Source organism: Aegilops tauschii, chromosome 6 (assembly GCF_002575655.3).
Source record: "Aegilops tauschii subsp. strangulata cultivar AL8/78 chromosome 6, Aet v6.0, whole genome shotgun sequence".
NCBI classification, from domain to species: domain Eukaryota; kingdom Viridiplantae; phylum Streptophyta; class Magnoliopsida; order Poales; family Poaceae; genus Aegilops; species Aegilops tauschii.
In genome coordinates, this window is record NC_053040.3 from 130,753,969 (window position 1) to 130,771,482 (window position 17,514).

The window sequence follows — 17,514 nt, forward strand, 5'->3', positions numbered from 1 at the left end:
GGTGATTGATTATCATATACATGGAAAGTTGGACGAATGAATGATGGAAAGAAAATGAAATGGGAACCTTACGTTCTTTTTAAGTAGTGGAGATTCTTGGAACACTCTTGCTTTCTACTATAGCATGAACCACTTCGCCAATGTATTGTCATTTTGTCCTCGCCCACGAACGTTTCGGCAACCTTCAGCGTGTGGACATCCTGCAGAGCATGGTCCGCATTTATCTTGATGAACGCTTGGTCGCCCATGTCGCTAGCGCATGGTGGCCTTTGTCCATGTTGGCAAGCATTGCTCGGCCATATCATTGAGAGCCCGTTGACTATCCTTGGTTGTGAACGCTTTCAAAATGATTCGGCGTGATTAACTATCTGCTTAAATAATTAATTACATAAATAATTAACTACATATCTAATTCTTTGCACGCCTAATTAATTGCCTCCAAATCGATTAGTTATCTGGCTAATTGAAAAAAATCCTTACTTCTGGTTATCCATAGGCATAATTAACAATGTGCCTAATTAATCAATTGCATTAATGACTCGGTTTCCAAATTGATTCGATGCGAAAAAATCCTACTCCTATTTAAATGGACCTAAATAATTGCATATGTAATTAATTTCTAGCTAATTAATTGCATTAATGGTTTGATTTCCAAAATGATACATCACTCGATTTCTAAATTATTTTCGCATTAATGGCTGTTACGAACGACGATATGTGAATATTCCTTTCATAATAGAGATATTACACATTTGACGTGCCTCTTGCAGTATACTCATTCTGCCAGGCCTAACGAGTATTGTAGGACACATTTCCTTGAAGAATTTCTTGACATTTGAATCGACACACTTGATTTTAGAATGTACCCTGCCTGGCTCTCTGTATGACTCACAAGAAATATAATATGACCGCATACACGAACGCCTATACGTGACAGTCCGACAACCCGCCTGCCACCACAGAGGTGGGAGTGTGAAGGAAGGAAAAACCAGCATGAAGGGGTGGTGGTGGGAGGTGAAGGCAAAAATAAACCGTGGAGACGAAAATAAATCATGCGTACCGGCCTGCCAAGTCCCCTTTAATGGTAAAGATATATATGATTTGGTAAGATAAGAAAATATATGTGATTTGGTAAGATAAGAGAAAAGATATGTTATTTTTGTTGTATTATGAAAGTTGTGATTGTCATTTAATAGTAGAGACAATGAAATAATAAATGGCTGCACATTGAGAAATATTTGTTTTTGTTTTGAAAGGTCATCGAGAAAAATCTTATGTTTGTCTTTTAAAAAGGTGATCTCACATATATGATGCGATTTCTGAATTCTTAATTACCTATTATTTACATGATTGAATTGAATCAACACCTGCCAAAGCAAGCACAAAACAAGATCTCCTGGATTTGGTTTTTTTATGGAAAGGGGAAATAAACTAGTGCGAGGGGGTGGTGGGAGGTGGGTCAAAAATAAACCTGTGGGTGGGGGTGGTGGGAAATGAGGAAAAAATAAACCAGTGGAAGGGGGATGGTGGGAGTGGAGGCAAACATAAATCGGTGAGTAGAGGCTACCAACTCTTCCTTAAGGAGTAGAGATACGTTGATGAGATAGAAAAAATTGATGGGGGAGGTTTAACCAAAATGGAGATGACGCTACCAACTCACCATGGCGTACAGATTTATGCCGATTCTGATTATATGCTGATCACAAAATAATAGGTTGGTTAGAAAAAATAAAACATAGAAAAAAGAAGAAGAAAAAACCGCACACACGCATCAAATGGACTGGCCAATTTTTATTATAGTTAATGTTCTGATAATAATTAATTTGATTTAGGTATGAGTAGTGGAATGCAAAGAAAATTTGGATTAAGTTGAGATTATTTCAATTAGTTAATGCATGTTGTTATTTTGGGAAAGTGCCGATTGATTGAGTTAATGCGCGCGTTAAATGGGTCAACTCAATTGGCTGCACTTTAGGAGTAGAGATAATATAGGATTAATGGAGGTGAGGCGACGCTAGCAACGCCCCCTTTAGGAGTAGAGGTGACACCATGATTTTTTCCCCTGTTTTCACTCAACATAATTGAGTTGAACCACATATATAAAGTGTTAAAATCTACGCAGGCTACCGAAAGCCTCGTAACCTGAATATTATTAACAAGAATATCACAAACTCATGATTGTTTTTCCTGAATATTATTAATTACAAATAAACTTCAGGCTTCCTTTTCCCTAATCGATTTTTTTAATGTCTTTAATTGATTTTTTGACAGGATGTCGCCAATGGAGTCTTTTTTCCTTTCTAATACAAAGTCAAATATCTGCCGTCCGTCTTGCATTAGTCATTCGGCCAAACCATCTGAGCCGTCCAAATCCATCTCCTCCAGACCTCCACGGCCTCGACTTATTTTTCCTCTCCACCATCCCGTATCTCTCCTCTCCCTTCTGACCTACCCAAGCTCCAGTCCACCGCCGCTGTGCCCTAGAACTGCCGCCGCGCCCGCCCTCGTCGCTGGCGCCCTCCCTGTCTCGTAGCGTCCCTGCTCTCTTCCCCCCACGCGCAATCTTGAACTTCGGTTTTGAGGTATGAACTTTACGCATCCAGTGATTACTTCAATCCCGAGCTAATCTCCAGAAATTTATGGTGTCTAGATCCGCCCCTGCTGTCGGTTGCAGGTTTGCAGAGGGCTCGTCGACATGTCTTGGGCGCCAATCGAGAATGACCCTGGTAAAAATTACTTTTATAACTGAATGGATGGATTATCTGGTAATAGTTGAACTAGGTTTGCTCTGTGCATTCCGTCTTGCGGTGTACTGATAAGGCTCCTCCATGGTCATTAGTCCTCACTGGTGCTACTTGTTTCTGGTTTTACCGGAAATTTACTAGATGTGGATGGATATGCCAGAAACCATCATGTGTGGTCTTGTGATGGCATCTTGGACCTTCGTCTTGTGAGCTGTTACTTAATATAACTGTTTAATTTTGTGTTTAACAGTCATAGATGATTGGAGTATCACCAAAGAACTAGCTATGGACAGGGGTGCGTGGAAGTTTGCTATCCATGCGCCCGAACAATGAGTTGGTCGCGAGATCTTATAGGTTTCACCTCTAGCCTACCCCAACTTGTTTGGGACTAAAGGCTTTGTTGTTGTTGTTGTTAGTCATAGAAGATTGAGACATGTGCAGTGTTGCCTATTTCACCTCAGGAAAGTGCCCAACTATTTGCTCAGGTTGTTTGTAGTCCTACAGAGGCTTGCCAAGTAGGTTGTTGTTTGAAGTTTACTACGGATATGGCTAATAAAATGGTTGTTTGCGATTCAAAATTCACAGTACTAATTTGTCTTCATTGTGAGTCAAGAGGAAATTCCTCTCGTACTAAGTTACTCAAGTGTGTATTGATTCCCCCTCTCTTAACAAGTATCATCGGATTGGTGAAAAAAACTGGACTTATCTTCCCAAGCATACTTTTATATGTTAGCTACATGTTCTAACTAGAACATTTTTAATTTCTGCCTCTACTCTTTTCCAAGGAAAGAGGAAAAACTCTCAACCTCTGCATACTGTGTAGGTGTTTTTACGGAGCTGTTGCAACAGTTGCAATTGAAGGGTCTCCAAGTAAGTAATCACCTACCATGAGTTCACTTTTCTTTCGTAAGTCAGCTGGGCACTAATCACTCGATGCATTAGTACAAGGGTAAGAACATTTTTGCATTCAGCTCTCCCATATGATAAAAAAAACTTGCTATTTTGACCAAGTAGGAAAATTAAGCATGCTTTTCTATTTCATTATCTGGTTGACTTATAGGCTTCTCTATTCACCCAGGCTCACAAATACTACTAAAACTATGTTTTTGAAGCACATCGACGCTTTTCTTTTAAAAATGTTGCACAACAATCTGGTTTAGTTTTCGGAGCTAATAATCTGTTTCTGGTTTCTACATGTGCTTCTTTCTACGAAACATGGAAATCTTTTTATACCTCCTCAAAAGCTGTTATTTTATAATATTCTATGTTATTCTTCCTTAACAGGTTGATGAACTCTACTCACTTGATCTTGATGCCCTCAATGATCTTCAGTATGCTATCCCTGCTGCCCATTACCATTAATGTCATTTTTCCTGAATCGACTGTGTCAAACAAATTGGTGTTTTTGCAGGCCAATTTATGGGCTTATAGTTCTGTACAAATGGCGACCTCCAGAAAAAGATGAGCGCCCTGTTATCAAGGATGCAGTCCCAAATCTGTTCTTTGCTAATCAGGTCAGGGTAGTTACGTTGATTGAGTTTGTTTGCGCCGCGTTTACTCTGCATCAGTTTTATAACCAAATCTTTTTTTACTCGTAGATAATTAACAGTGCATGTGCAACCCAAGCTATTGTTTCTGTTCTGTTGAACTCTTCTGGCATCACCCTTAGCGAGGACCTAAAAAAGCTCAAGGAGTTTGCAAAGGACATGCCGCCAGAGCTCAAAGGATTGGCTATAGTGAATTGTGAAAGCATTCGTATGACCAGTAACTCATTTGCAAAGTCAGATGACTACTCTGAGGAACAGAAATCCAAGGATGATGATGTCTACCATTTCATTAGCTATGTTCCTGTTGACGGCGTCCTGTATGAGCTTGATGGACTAAAGGAAGGACCGATTAGCCTGGGAAAATGCCCAGGTGGTATTGGGGAGATGGGGTGGCTGAAGATGGTGCAGCCTGTCATCCAGGAACGCGTTGATAAGTTCTCTCAGAATGAGATAAGGTTCAGTGTCATGGCTATCACAAAGAACCGGAAGGAAATTTTCATCATGGAGCTCAAGGAACTTCAGAGGAAGAGGGAGAACCTCTTATCACAAATGGGTGATCCTTCTGCCAATCGGCAAAGGCCATCCGTTGAGCGGTCACTCGCAGAGGTTGCTGCTCAGATTGAGGCTGTGACCGAGAAGATCATAATGGAGGAAGAGAAGGCAAAGAAGTGGAAGACAGAGAACATCAGGAGGAAGCACAACTACGTGCCTTTCTTGTTCAATTTCCTCAAGATCCTCGAGGAGAAGCAGCAACTGAAGCCCCTGATAGAGAAGGCGAAACAGAATTCTCACAGCCGTAACCCTAAGTGAAACCTGCGTTGTAAATTTTTTATCGTCTTGGTTGTTTTGGTTTTGTGTAGAGATGGCTGACTGACTTTGTTTCCTAGCTGAATGGGCCTTGTAGTTCTAGTCCTAGACAGGCCATATATCGATACCGTCCTGGTTTATTCAGGCAGATCTTAAACCATTCATGTAGGGGGGACACTCTGACTCCTTATCAGAATTATATGTGCATCAGAGGGTTTTTTCCCTGTCTAATTCTTCCCAAGCTTTAACTGAAAGTTTGACAATCATGGCAGTTTTTTAAGGGTTAAGTTCATATGAACTATTGCATGCATAAACCATTAAACAATTTCTTGAATACTTGCATCTCTGAACTGATTCTGACCTATCTTGAAATATGAAGAAAAAAACATAGGCTAGATATTTTCTTGGCAAACAAATAAAGAATATATTCGTGGCAAAGAACAGAAACACACTGGATTCAGATTTGATACATTACAAGATCAGAAAAACAGCCACAGCCGCAGAGGCATGGAATATACCACCAAAAAACAAAGGAACACCTCAGCCACGTTTACAGCATACACACAAACTATAGCATAACAAAACATCCCAAATTATGAATTTGGGAGGCGTGGATGATCCAAACCATGGATTGTACAATGACGAACAGAGCGGCTCACAGAAGTTGAGTGCCAGGATTTCGATGTTGCGCCAAACAATGTGATTTATCCTGGGTTCGCAGGCAGAATGCACGCCAACCACAGCAATCGACTGATATACAGTCGATACCCCAGCCAGAGTGCACACAATTTCACATTGACAACTTTGCATCCTAGCCCGTGTCAAGAGCCGTAGACCTCAGCAACAGTGGAGCCTTCTCATTACGTATACTCACTGAACCTCAAGACTCTTCCTTGCCTTTCGCAGATTGCTCCCCCACGTCAGCCTTTTTCTTGTCACTGACTGGTTTTTTGAACTGCACCAAGATCATGGTCATGTTGTCGCATCCGTCTCCACCCATTGTTGATGGAGCCAGGCATCTGTCGAGCACTCTTTCACACACTGCAGAAAGGCTGCTCTCCTGCATTTTTGTGTCATTGTTAAACATAAGAAGTACTCCCTCTGTAAACTAATATAAGACTTTTTAGATCACTACTTCTCCCTCTGATCTAAAAAGTCTTATATTAGTTTACAGAGGGAGTATTTGACAAACATGCAACGTAATCTTCTCCAAAGTACATTGTTTAGATAGGAAAATAACTTGGCACTCACCGTGTGTATATGCTCATGGATGAAATCCACCAACTGCTGGCTTGACATACAGTCCCTGTTCATTAAATAAATTTGTTGCTTCTGTTAGGACTTGAGTGCATAGGTCAGATGAAGCATAGCACCAAGCTGCTACTAAGTTATGCACTTCAGCTGCACACGAAACAAGAGAGCAATGATGGAAAGTGTGGCTATGCACACTACAGGTGGAGAGCCTTACCAAATGCCATCACATGCTAAAACAAGAAAGTCATCCTCATTGCAAAGTTCCACCTAAAAACGAGATTGCATTATCTTAGAATGTAGCATAAGGATCATTGCAGATCATGATTAAGTGCAGAAATTTAAGGTGGTGCCAGCATTTAGAGGGCTTACAACATTGATGTCAGGATTTGAAGTCACTATTTGCTTCTCAGGAGGCAAGAATTTGTTCTGCTTAAATTCCATATCTCCTACACAAAGGCACTCATATAGATAAGTCACCAACAAGGCAGAACATACTAATAAAAGAGAAGAAAAAAATGCATACCAATCGCTCTCGCTAAGTTCAAACTTCCATTTATCCGCCCCATGCGTATGAACCCGCCTGCTTTTAGTATTCTTTCTCTCTCAGCTACAAGCTCTGGCTTGTGGTCTCTGGACAAATTGTATGCCTGTCATGGATGTGACACAGAACAGACAGTCTGACTGTCAGACATATCTTTATGACTAATTATGTGACTAATAGAAGGAACGAGAATACATACCTGGCCAGCCCTAGAAATAACACACCGGGAATCACCAGCGTTTGCCACGACAAGTTGGTTATTCCTTACTAGTGCTACGCATGCTGTACTTCCACATGTTGGCCCATCAAAGTCAGAGTGGGGTCCCTGTTCAAAGATTATCAGTGTGAGATGGCTTAGTGGCCCAAATACAAAATTAGTATGAAACTCTTTTTTAGAATCAAACACAAATAAGGTCCACACATCAACAGTATCATATAATGTGTATCCTTATTTTACAATATAAAGTAGGGTTGCTCCCATTGCACATATACCTCCTCTAGAGCCCAGTCATCTTCTGCATTCTTCGAATCACTGCCTCTCGGAGACCAAATCAACCCTTCTATCATGCCACTGAACTTGTTCATCTTATCTCCTAGTGCAGATAGTTCTCTCCAACCTCTCTGTCCTCGCATCATTTCATCCATTCTGAAGTAATACAACAAAATTAGTCTTTATCATGTTGATGCTATCGGTAATGTCAAATGCCAAATCCATATATTGTTTCATGTGGTGATCCAATGACCCATATACCTAAAGAAAGCTTTATGAACAGCAGTTCCTAGATCACCAGAAGAATATGCTTCACTTTTGAGAACTTGAGAGTGTAGATATTTTGCACAGAATTTGGCAACCACCCTTCCTGCAAAATGAAGAAATATTAGGATGCGCAACATTTGAAAGATTTAGGTTTAAGGTACAAACAAGAAAAGCACCAATCTTTGCAAGTACCTCCATGGCCATCAAAAACACCGAAGAATGCCGTCTCATTGTCAAGATCTAGCAATGCTGAATGCTGAAAAATTATACAGGACATTAAACAGTACATGAGAGAAAGATTTCAGAAATATGTTTTTTTTGCAATATTTCAGAAACATGTTTAGTTTATAATATCAACAAAATTGCAGCATTTGGAAGTGATCAACTATGCTTTATTGTGCAACAGAAAAATAGGTCAGATCGCTTTGCTAAAGCAACAGCACATATCAAAAGCATCACTGCTATCACTGCAACATTGATTCATTAGAATCTGGAAAGATTGATAAACAAGAGCTTATGCATCCGATAATGATTGTTATTAAACTGAAAGCCTGAACCTATGACCCAAAACTAAAACAAAAGCATACCTATTCTTTGTCAATTCATTAAATGAACAATTTTGGATATTGGGAATGGACATCTCTTTTATGGTGAAAATAAATTACACGTCAAATGTTTCATGTGCCCACAAAGTCCACGCCAAGTTGCCGTGGAAGATAAATAATAGTGCTTCTATGCTCTCTCTTGACCTAGATTGGACAAACCCTGAAGCCACGCAAAGTAACTGGAGGAGCAGTTAGTGGTTGTGAATCAGACATTCAGTTTAATGTTTTGTACTGCTCTCAGGAACTAGATTGGACAAATCCTGTATCAACATTATGTCACAGGCAGGGGTGGTTGTGAATCAAGCATTTAGTTTAATGTGTTCTACAGTGCTGGCTTTACACTAGCTGGGAGAGCATAGAAGCACTAGTCAAAGTCAAAACTAGAATGTGTGGCCCCACCAGCTTCACAGTATCAGCATTATTTTCAGGTAGTAAGTACAATCATGATAAGAAAGTTGGATCATGACAACAAGGTTTCTATTAAGAAATGAGCTCAAGGAAAAGTAGTAGCTACACCCAAGTTCATTGCACCCCGGTAAAATCAAAACAAGTAGCAAATAAATCTGAAATCTCGTGGCTTTGATTATGAACAAATGTTAGGTGCTTGCAAAGTTTGGTGGCCAAATAACATCAAATGATCTCCACACAAATGAAATACAAATTCCGCTCAAACAGTGGACATGTGTTTGAGCACAAATTTTGTTTTTCTTGTACAGAGCTCCTTGGATTTCATTTGGCAACCAAATTTTGCAAGCACCTAGAACATTTGGTCATAATCGAAGCCAGAAAGTTTCATATTTTTCATTTATTTTATTTGCTATGTTTTCGATCATGGGTGCAATGTCCGTGGGAATAGAAAAACCACTTTCATGAGCTCAATGTTGTTTTGGTTTCCTCTTTTTTTTGTCTTTGTTTTCGTTTGGTCGTTCCCACCATTGGTTGTTTGTACTTTATAAGCTTTATATTGACGTTTTTCTTCTAATACACAACAACACGCATCAAGGTACGTGTTCTAGAAAAAAAAACTCAATGTTCAGTGTTGTTAAAACAATTAGAATAGCCTTGAAGTGGAAAACTCACAGCATCTTCCATGCTTGCACGCCATCCTTGCATAGATGAAAGACCAAATTTGAGTTTATCATTTTCCCCGTCTTCGGATAGCTTATCGGTCTTTGGAGTACTGAGGTAAACTCCCATCTTGGCAAGGAAAGAAATCTGCATATCATCAAAATGGAAATATAATAGAACAGTTAAGTACTGGAAATTAATCAGGTCATTCTGAATGACACTTACACCGACAGACACATTTGCTAACAGTGAAACATAAACCTGTGATGTAGAATGGATACCACAGTTCAAGTAGCTCTGAACCTTGTTAACAACATTCCAGTGCATCAAATCTCAAGCTTCGATTACAGTTCCATAGGAAGCTAAAAAGTTCCTGAAGACAATCAAGATGGCAAGAATCATCACCAAACAGAAGAGCAAAATCAACCAACAACAAGCCCAAATAGCAACAGAAAGACACTGCATCAGCATGATAGGCCAAAAAGATCAAGAGCGCAACTACCCAAATTACCACATAACAGATGCAGAAAATAGCAGAGACAAGAACCTAAGACAGTCGGATATAAGTGCCATGTATCACCAACAAGGACATATATAGTTTCCCAACTCCAATTTATCATCAAGACATTTCGAGCCCTCCATATAAGAAACCCAATCATTGTACGACAGACATCAGAAGTCACAAGCGAACAACTGCGAAACCCCAATTATACCTGCACGGAAGCAGAAGTAGCCTAACCCCCATGGCTACCATATAAAGCTAAGGCACTTTCGTCAACCACCACCAATAATTATCACAATTAATACTACTATGATAATTCTTTTCAAAATGTAACACACAAGGTGGTACGTATTAAAAAACGTCCTGGAAACACATATATTTTTTCTGATAAAATAAGCAGCAGGTGAATTCTTTATCAAGATAATAATTGAATAAAATAAGCAGCCACCTATACTGCTTCGTATGATCCACCCATGGAGCACATTCTAAGTTAGATTCGCGCAAATCCATCGCCAATAAACGAGAAATGCCCCATGATGACAGGGCATATAATGATACGACCACTACACAGAAACCATTCCCGGCTCTCAAATCTATCATCTCCACTCCACCCCCCAACAGCTCCCAATTTGGCAACAAGAACCCCATCCCAAGATCGACCATGACACCAGCAGTCAGCAGCCCACCTCGAGAAACCCGACCTCAGCAGAGGGCTGGGAAGAACGGAGAAGAATGCACAGGCCAAGAAACCAGCTGCATCGAGAAAGGAAGCAGATTCTCTGGCAGGATTTTATTGTACCTTGCATGACGGCTGGCGCGCGCAGCTGAAGGTGGCGGATCACGGCCGGGTGCGCGTGTGCCGGGCTGTCGCGGGGAGGGGGGGAGGAGATTCCGATTTGGAGTTTTGGAAGCGGCGCGGGACGGAGGAGGGCGGCCCTTGCGGTTGCGGAGGGGCAAGGAAGGTGATAAGATGCAGCGTGAGATGGAATTTGATTTCCTTTTCCGGTGGGCTGGTGTTGGTGGTGTCGCCGCTGACAAGAATGGAATACAAAATGTTCAGGCGTCACGTTCCTGTCATGAGAATTTCCGTTTTAGCCTGTCAGCAGCTCTTGTATTCCTCACAGCGCAGCCTGACAAGAACCTACTTAATGTCTGAATGACAGGTTTTAATGTTTCTTCTTTTTTGAATTTTTTTAGTGATCTTTCATGCTATATAGATAATGTGGGGTTGTAAATTGACCCAGTCCGAGGGAGGTGGGAAGGGACCCAAATGTAAATTCCGAACTACTCTCTGTTCGAAAATACTTGTCGGAGAAATAAATAAAAAAATAAAAAATAATGTATCTAAAACTAAAAATACGTCTAAATATATCTATTTTCTTCAACAAGTATTCCCAGACGGAGGAACGAGATGTAACAACAGTAATACTCCCTTCGTCCTAGATTACTTGTCAAGAGAATGGATGTTCTAGATAGGATGCAGATCTATAGAAGTAAAAGGACATTACACCAAGTCCATGTGTCAGTGTCAAAACCGGTAGATCTTGAGTAGGGGGGCTCGAACTGTTAGATCAGATCAATGGGTAACAAGAGAAAACATGCACAAAGTTACCCAGGTTCGGGCCCTCTCTATGAAGGTAAAATTCTACGTCCTACTCTTGCTTGTACTCCTTCCGTCCCAAAATTCTTGTCTAGACTAATATAAGACAAGAATTTTGGGACGGAGGGAGTATTATATAAGTGTCAAAGTACATAGTTGACTACCACGAAATCGCGAGTTGTGAGATAAGCCCTAGAGATATGATGAATGGCTATATGGATGCCATAATCAGGGCCGTCCACAGGCCTGTGCGAACAGTGCGACCGCACAGGGCCCCCAATATTTCAGGGGCCCCCGTTTTGGGCCTAGTTATATTTTTTAGTAGGCTATTTCCTTTTGTTTGCATGGTTCTCGGCCTGCCTAGCCTAATAGCCCGAGCCTCCTCTGAACGAAATCCCTCACGATGTGGGCCTGCTACCGATTAGTTAGGTCGTCGCTTCTTTTCCGGCATTCCCGAGTTCCCCGGCTTGATCGTATCTCGGTATCTGCCTGGCATCGGCGCGATCGCAAGGATAGGAGGGCAGTGCCAGGCGGTAGAATTCACGCCATGAATTCGAACAGAAATCAGCGCCGGGCTAGCAGGGGCCAACGCCGCCAAGGAAAGCAGAAAACCGCCGATGGATTTACGCATCACAGACTAACTGTCCATGCCCATCAGGTGCGTCAAAGCTGATTTCTTTAGGCTATTTTTCTGTCCAAGAGTTAATGACTAACGAGTATACTTAAACATGTGAATCTAGTTCTCCAATTAATTAACAAATTGCTATATGTTCGTTGCTCAGTGATCGAACTATTTGGAGGGAGATAGTCAGTATGAGATATATATCTAGATATGGTATGAAAAAAGTTATATAATTTAAATAGTACAGTGTGTTTTTTCTGTGTGAAGAAGTGAGTGTTTTTTAGCTATAGCAATTTTCAGATTTTAGGGCACAATTTGCGTTTCGCACGTGGGCCTCTAATTTCTGGAAACGGCCCTGGCCATAATAATAATCTATTGACTAGCCTGACCTCGCCTTATATAATGTACCAGAGGCCTAGGACAATAAGAGTCCTAGTCAGATACGTCGGTGGAGAGGAGTCCTTGTATTGATCACCAAGTCTTGTGGTATCTTCCTCGTATATGTCATGTGCTGTCCGAAGTGGCCCGTTAGTGAACCGCCATGGGGGTCCTCGGCCCGATCCACCTGGTCGGGAGACGACGTGGTGAGTACCCCTAGTCCAAGACACCGTCAGTAGCCCCCTGAACCGGTCCTCAAGTTAGGGACGCTCCTCGGTTCTTCCGAACTGTTTTCATCTTCGGTTGTCGGTCTTGAAAGTTGGTTCAACAAATCTTCCCGTCTTCCATTGATGACCCACAAGTATAAGGGATCAATCGTAGTCCTTTCGATAAATAAGAGTGTCGAACCCAACGGGGAGCAGAAGGAAATGACAAGCGGTTTTCAACAAGGTATTTTCTGCAAGCACTGAAATTATCGGTAACTGATAGTTTGGTAGCAAGATAATTTGTAACAAGTAACAATAGTAACAATAGGTGCAGCAAGGTAGCCCGATCCTTTTTGTAGCAAAGGACGGGTGGGAACGGTCTCTTATAATAAGTAAAACGTTCTCAAGGAAACATAGGAATTTTATCTAGTCACTTTCGTCATGTTTGTTTTATTTGCATGCACTCCTTTGATAATTTGATATGTGGATGGACCGGTGCTTGGGTGTTGTTCTTACTTGAACAAGCTTGCCACTTATGATTAACCCCTCTCGCAAGCATCCGCAACTATGGAAAAAAAATTAAGATAAAATCTAACCATAGCATTAAACATATGGATCCAAATCAGGCCCTTACGGAACAATGCATAAACTAGGGTTTAAGCTTATGTCACTCTAGCAACCCATCATCTAATAACTACTCCACAATGCATTCCCTTAGGCCCAAAGATGATGAAGTGTCAGTAGTCGACGTTCACATAACACCACTAAGGGAATCACAACATACACATCATCAAAATATCAAAGATGGTGAAGTGCCATGTAGCCGGCGGGAGGGCTCCGTTTTCATGTGCTTCTTCAAGTTTTGTTAGGATTTGTGTCCAGCTCAAGAAGACGAGACGGCGGCGGCTTCTTGAAGATGGAATAAGATTCTCCCCGCCCAGCCCCTGTCCCAATGGTGTGTCTAGCATCGTCGGAGGGCGTGTGGAGGTGTGTCTCCAACGGATCTCGCGGGATTTGGTCGGTGGTTGTCTTTGGTGGATCCGCTCGGAGTCTTTGTTCGTCTTTGTTCATGTGTCTTCAGGTTGGATCCTTCCGATCTAAACTTCTCTTCATCTGTGACGCCCGGATAATTAGACTACAGTAATTCCCTGCTAATGATGCCACGTCACCTCTGTCACTGTAGTTAATCTCGGGTTAGTTCAAAACCGATTCAAATTCAAGATTGAATTAAAGTCAAACGGTAAAGATTTTCAAATATTAAAACTAAAATGTTGGGGTCTTGCCAAATAATGTATAGGTAATTATTGTGGAGAAACCACATTTTTATAAAAGGTTTAAATGCACTTAAATGATTAAAACAGTAGGTAAAACTATTAAATAAATGCCTTTGATATTTTATAAAATCATAAACTATTTTATTTTGAGGTAAAACTTTTTAGGGTAGTGGGTTGTTTTGAAACACTAATTTGGAGCTATTGTCATATTTTACTAAACTAAGAATAATGTGTAACTAAAATAAAACAGAAAAGAAAATATGAAAAAGTAAAAGAAAACAAAATAAACAAAAGACCCCCCTCCCCTGGGCCACCAGGTCGGCCCACCCCGCCTATAACCCCCCCCCCCACTACCAGAAACCCTAACCCCCCACTCCCCACGATCCCCCCGATCTCTCTCCCCTTCCCCGCGTGGATCTGGATCGGGGGCGCTCGCCCCCGAGCCGACCCCGACGCCCGTCCGCGCTGCCTCGTCCCCTCTGCCCCGATCTAGAACTCGGGCTCGGCTCCGACGCCATCGCCGCTCGGAGCCCTCCTCGCCGGAGCCACGACGCCGCCGGACCGCGTCCTCATCCCCGCCCCGACCTCGTCGTCGGACGCCGCTCACCGGAGCCGCTCCGCGTCGCGTCGCCTCCCCGCCTCTCCATCGCCGGCCACCCCGAACTTCCCCGAGCCCACTGCCCTGTGCCCTGCGTTCCCCTCGTGAGCGCCCCCCTTTTTTCCCCTTTTCCCCGTCACCGGATCCGGCCCACGTCCTCGCGCTCACCGCAGCCGTCCCGATGCCCGCGCATGGCCACGGCGCGCCGACCGCGTACTGGGCTTGCCCGGCTCGCGCCTGTCGCTCCCTAAGCATGCCCCCCTCCCGCGCGCATGATCGTGCCCCTGCCCCGCTACCCTCGCCCTCGCCGTACGCGCCCTTCCCCGCGCGCGCCCCGCTGCTGCACTGCCGCTGCTGCTTTCCGCGGCATCGCCCGCCGCTGACGTCGCAGCCCGACGCGCGGCCGCGCTCACCGCCGCCCCGCACCGCTCCTCCCGCATCGGCCCACGAGCCTCGCCGAGGCCACGGCCTCGCCCCGCCGCGCCGGGCTACGGCCACCGCCGACGCCCCCTGTTGCCCCGTTCGGGTGCACGGGCGCCCACGCCCACACCCCGCGCCCGTTAACCCTATTGGCCCCATGGGCCTATGACAAGTGGGCCTAGCCCCTGAACGAAAAAAATATAAATAATAAAAATATTAATTAGTTAATTAACTAACTAAATTAATTAACTTAATTAATCCTGATTAGTTAACCTAATTAACTATTGTTTAACTAATTAAATAGTAATTAGATTAGTTAAACCCTAAATTAGAAGAAACAGAGTATGACATGTGGGACCCACGTGTCAGGTTGACCAGTCAACCTCTGTTGACTGCTGACATCATGCTGACGTCATGATGATGTCAGCATGCACTATTCTGGATAATGTTGGATTTAAATAAATAATAAAATCAGAAAATGATTAAATCTTTAAAAAATCATATAAAATAAACCGTAGCTCAGATGAAAATACTTTCTACATGAAAGTTGCTCAGAACGACGAGACGAATCCGAATACGCAGCCCGTTCGTCTGCCACACATCCTTAACATATCGAACTCGCAACTTTCCCCTCCGTTTCATCTGTCCGAAAATGCGAAACATCGGGAATACTTTCCCGGATGTTCCTCCCCTTCGTCGGTATCACCTCCTACCGCGTTAGGACATACCTAGCACCGCGTTTTGCCTCCTTATGTTTTGTGATGCTTTGTTTGCTTCGTATTTACTGTTTCTTCCCCCTCTCCTTCTCAGGTAGACTACGAGACCGACACTGCTGCTGCCCAGTTCGACTACGGAGTTGACGACCCCTCCTACTTGCCAGAGCAACCAGGCAAGCCCCCGCCTTGATCACCAGATATCGCCTATTCTTCTCTATACTGCTTGCATTAGAGTAGTGTAGCATGTTACTGCTTTCCGTTAATCCTATACTGATGCATAGCCTGCCCTTGCTTCTACTGTTGTTACCTTTACCTGCAATCCTACATGCTTAGTATAGGGTGCTAGTTTTCCATCAGTGGCCCTACATTCTTGCCCGTCTGCTATGCTATACTATCGGGCCGTGATCACCTGGGCGGTGATCACGGGTATATACTTATATACTCTATACATGACACAGGTGGTGACTAAAGTCGGGTCGGCTCGTAGGAGTACCCGCAAGTGGATCTTTGTGGCGGAGCAACAGGGCAGGTTGAGACCGCCTAGGTGAGAGGTGGGCCTGGCCCTGGACGGCGTCCGCGGTTACTTCGACATAACACGCTTAACGAGTTCTTGGTATTTGATCTGAGTCTGGCCATTTGGTCTATACTCACTAACCATCTACGCGGGAGTAGTTATGGGTATCCCGGCGTCGTGGTATCAGCCGAAGCCTTCGTGACGTCAGGGACTGAGTGGCGCGCACCGGATTGGACTGGAACGCCACTAGGCTAGGTCTGCTTCCGGCCGTGTACGCAACAGGTAGGTGTGCAATGGGCGATGGGCCCAGACCCCTGCGCGCATAGGATTTAGACCGGCGTGCTGACCTCTCTGTTGTGCCTAGGTGGGGCTGCGACGTGTTGATCTTACGAGGCCGGGCATGGCCCAGAAAAGTGTGTCCGGCCAAATGGGATCGAGCGTGTTGGGTTATGTGGTGCACCCCTACAGGGAAGTTTATCTATTCGAATAGTCGTGTCCCTCGGTAAAAGGACGACCCGGAGTTGTACCTTGACCTTATGACAACTAGAACCGGATACTTAATAAAATACACCCTTCCAAGTGCCAGATACAACTCGGTGATCGCTCTCTAACAGGGCGACGAGGAGGGGATCGCCGGGTAGGATTATGCTATGCGATGCTACTTGGAGGACTTCAATCTACTCTCTTCTACATGCTGCAAGATGGAGGCTGCCAGAAGCGTAATCTTCGACAGGACTAGCTACCCCCCTCTTATTCTGGCGTTCTGCAGTTCAGTCCACCGATATGGCCCTTTACACATATACCCATGCATATGTAGTGTAGCTCCTTGCTTGCGAGTACTTTGGATGAGTACTCACGGTTGCTTCTCTCCCTCTTTTCCCCCTTTCCTTTCTACCTGGTTGTCGCAACCAGATGCTGGAGTCCAGGAGCCAGACGCCACCGTCGACGATGACTCCCACGACACTAGTGGTGCCTACTACTACGTGCAGCCCGCTGACGACGACCAGGAGTAGTTAGGAGGATCCCAGGCAGGAGGCCTGCGCCTCGTTCGATCTGTATCCCAGTTTGTGCTAGCCTTCTTAAGGCAAACTTGTTTAACTTGTGTCTGTACTCAGATATTGTTGCTTCTGTTGACTCGTCTGTGATCGAGCACTTGTATTCGAGCCCTCGAGGCCCCTGGCTTGTATTATGAGGCTTGTATGACTTATTTATGTTTTAGAGTTGTGTTGTGATATCTTCCCGTGAGTCCCTGATCTTGATCGTACACATTTGCGTGCATGATTAGTGTACGGTCAAATCGGGGGCGTCACAAGTTGGTATCAGAGCCAACCGCCTGTAGGAATCCCCCTTTCCAACACCTT

At 43.7% G+C, this 17,514-nt stretch overlaps 2 protein-coding genes across 8 annotated transcripts; one reads left to right on the forward strand and one right to left on the reverse strand.

The window, feature by feature from the left end:
- Positions 1–2,355: 2,355 nt before the first annotated feature.
- Positions 2,356–5,329, forward strand: LOC109745894 (ubiquitin carboxyl-terminal hydrolase 2). Of its 3 annotated transcripts, none has more exons than XM_020305006.4 (6): positions 2,356–2,582; positions 2,651–2,726; positions 3,568–3,614; positions 4,029–4,075; positions 4,156–4,258; positions 4,343–5,329. In XM_020305006.4, exons 2-6 carry the CDS (start codon positions 2,696–2,698, stop codon positions 5,099–5,101), a joined length of 987 nt encoding a protein of 328 aa, XP_020160595.1. In that variant the 5' UTR covers positions 2,356–2,582; positions 2,651–2,695; the 3' UTR covers positions 5,102–5,329. The 3 variants fall into 3 exon arrangements, with proteins under 3 accessions (XP_020160595.1, XP_020160600.1, XP_020160607.1); XM_020305011.4 differs by having other exon boundaries at positions 2,358–2,582; positions 2,675–2,726; XM_020305018.4 differs by having other exon boundaries at positions 2,446–2,582; positions 2,634–2,726.
- A 168-nt stretch (positions 5,330–5,497) lies between these two features.
- Positions 5,498–10,891, reverse strand: LOC109745913 (probable protein phosphatase 2C 11). 5 transcript variants are annotated; one of them, XM_020305029.4, is made up of 12 exons: positions 10,625–10,891; positions 9,585–9,696; positions 9,336–9,470; positions 7,843–7,906; positions 7,645–7,753; positions 7,386–7,539; positions 7,093–7,218; positions 6,876–6,999; positions 6,722–6,798; positions 6,567–6,619; positions 6,350–6,404; positions 5,498–6,158 (listed from the first exon to the last, which is right to left on the reverse strand). In XM_020305029.4, the coding sequence occupies exons 2-12, from the start codon at positions 9,648–9,650 to the stop codon at positions 5,979–5,981; spliced, it is 1,143 nt and encodes a 380-aa protein (XP_020160618.1). In that variant the 5' UTR covers positions 9,651–9,696; positions 10,625–10,891; the 3' UTR covers positions 5,498–5,978. The 5 variants fall into 5 exon arrangements, with proteins under 5 accessions (XP_020160618.1, XP_040248129.2, XP_020160623.1 ...); XM_040392195.3 differs by having other exon boundaries at positions 9,549–9,696; XM_020305034.4 differs by having other exon boundaries at positions 9,605–9,696; positions 10,625–10,832.
- Between the last annotated feature and the right edge of the window lie 6,623 nt (positions 10,892–17,514).

What these genes read in the sequence shown, in the direction of transcription:
- LOC109745913 (XM_040392195.3), bottom strand. Translation starts at nt 9,650, where the DNA reads ATGCACTGGAATGTTGTTAACAAGGTTCAGAGCTACTTGAACTGTGGT. An exon ending in TTAGCATGTGATGGCATTTG is followed by an intron (nt 6,405 to 6,566) that starts GTAAGGCTCTCC and finishes TTTAATGAACAG; the next exon opens with GGACTGTATGTCAAGCCAGC. An exon ending in TCCATGAGCATATACACACG is followed by an intron (nt 6,159 to 6,349) that starts GTGAGTGCCAAG and finishes ACAAAAATGCAG; the next exon opens with GAGAGCAGCCTTTCTGCAGT.
- LOC109745894 (XM_020305006.4), top strand. Translation starts at nt 2,696, where the DNA reads ATGTCTTGGGCGCCAATCGAGAATGACCCTG. An exon ending in TGCAATTGAAGGGTCTCCAA is followed by an intron (nt 3,615 to 4,028) that starts GTAAGTAATCAC and finishes CTTCCTTAACAG; the next exon opens with GTTGATGAACTCTACTCACT. An exon ending in ATCTGTTCTTTGCTAATCAG is followed by an intron (nt 4,259 to 4,342) that starts GTCAGGGTAGTT and finishes TTTTACTCGTAG; the next exon opens with ATAATTAACAGTGCATGTGC.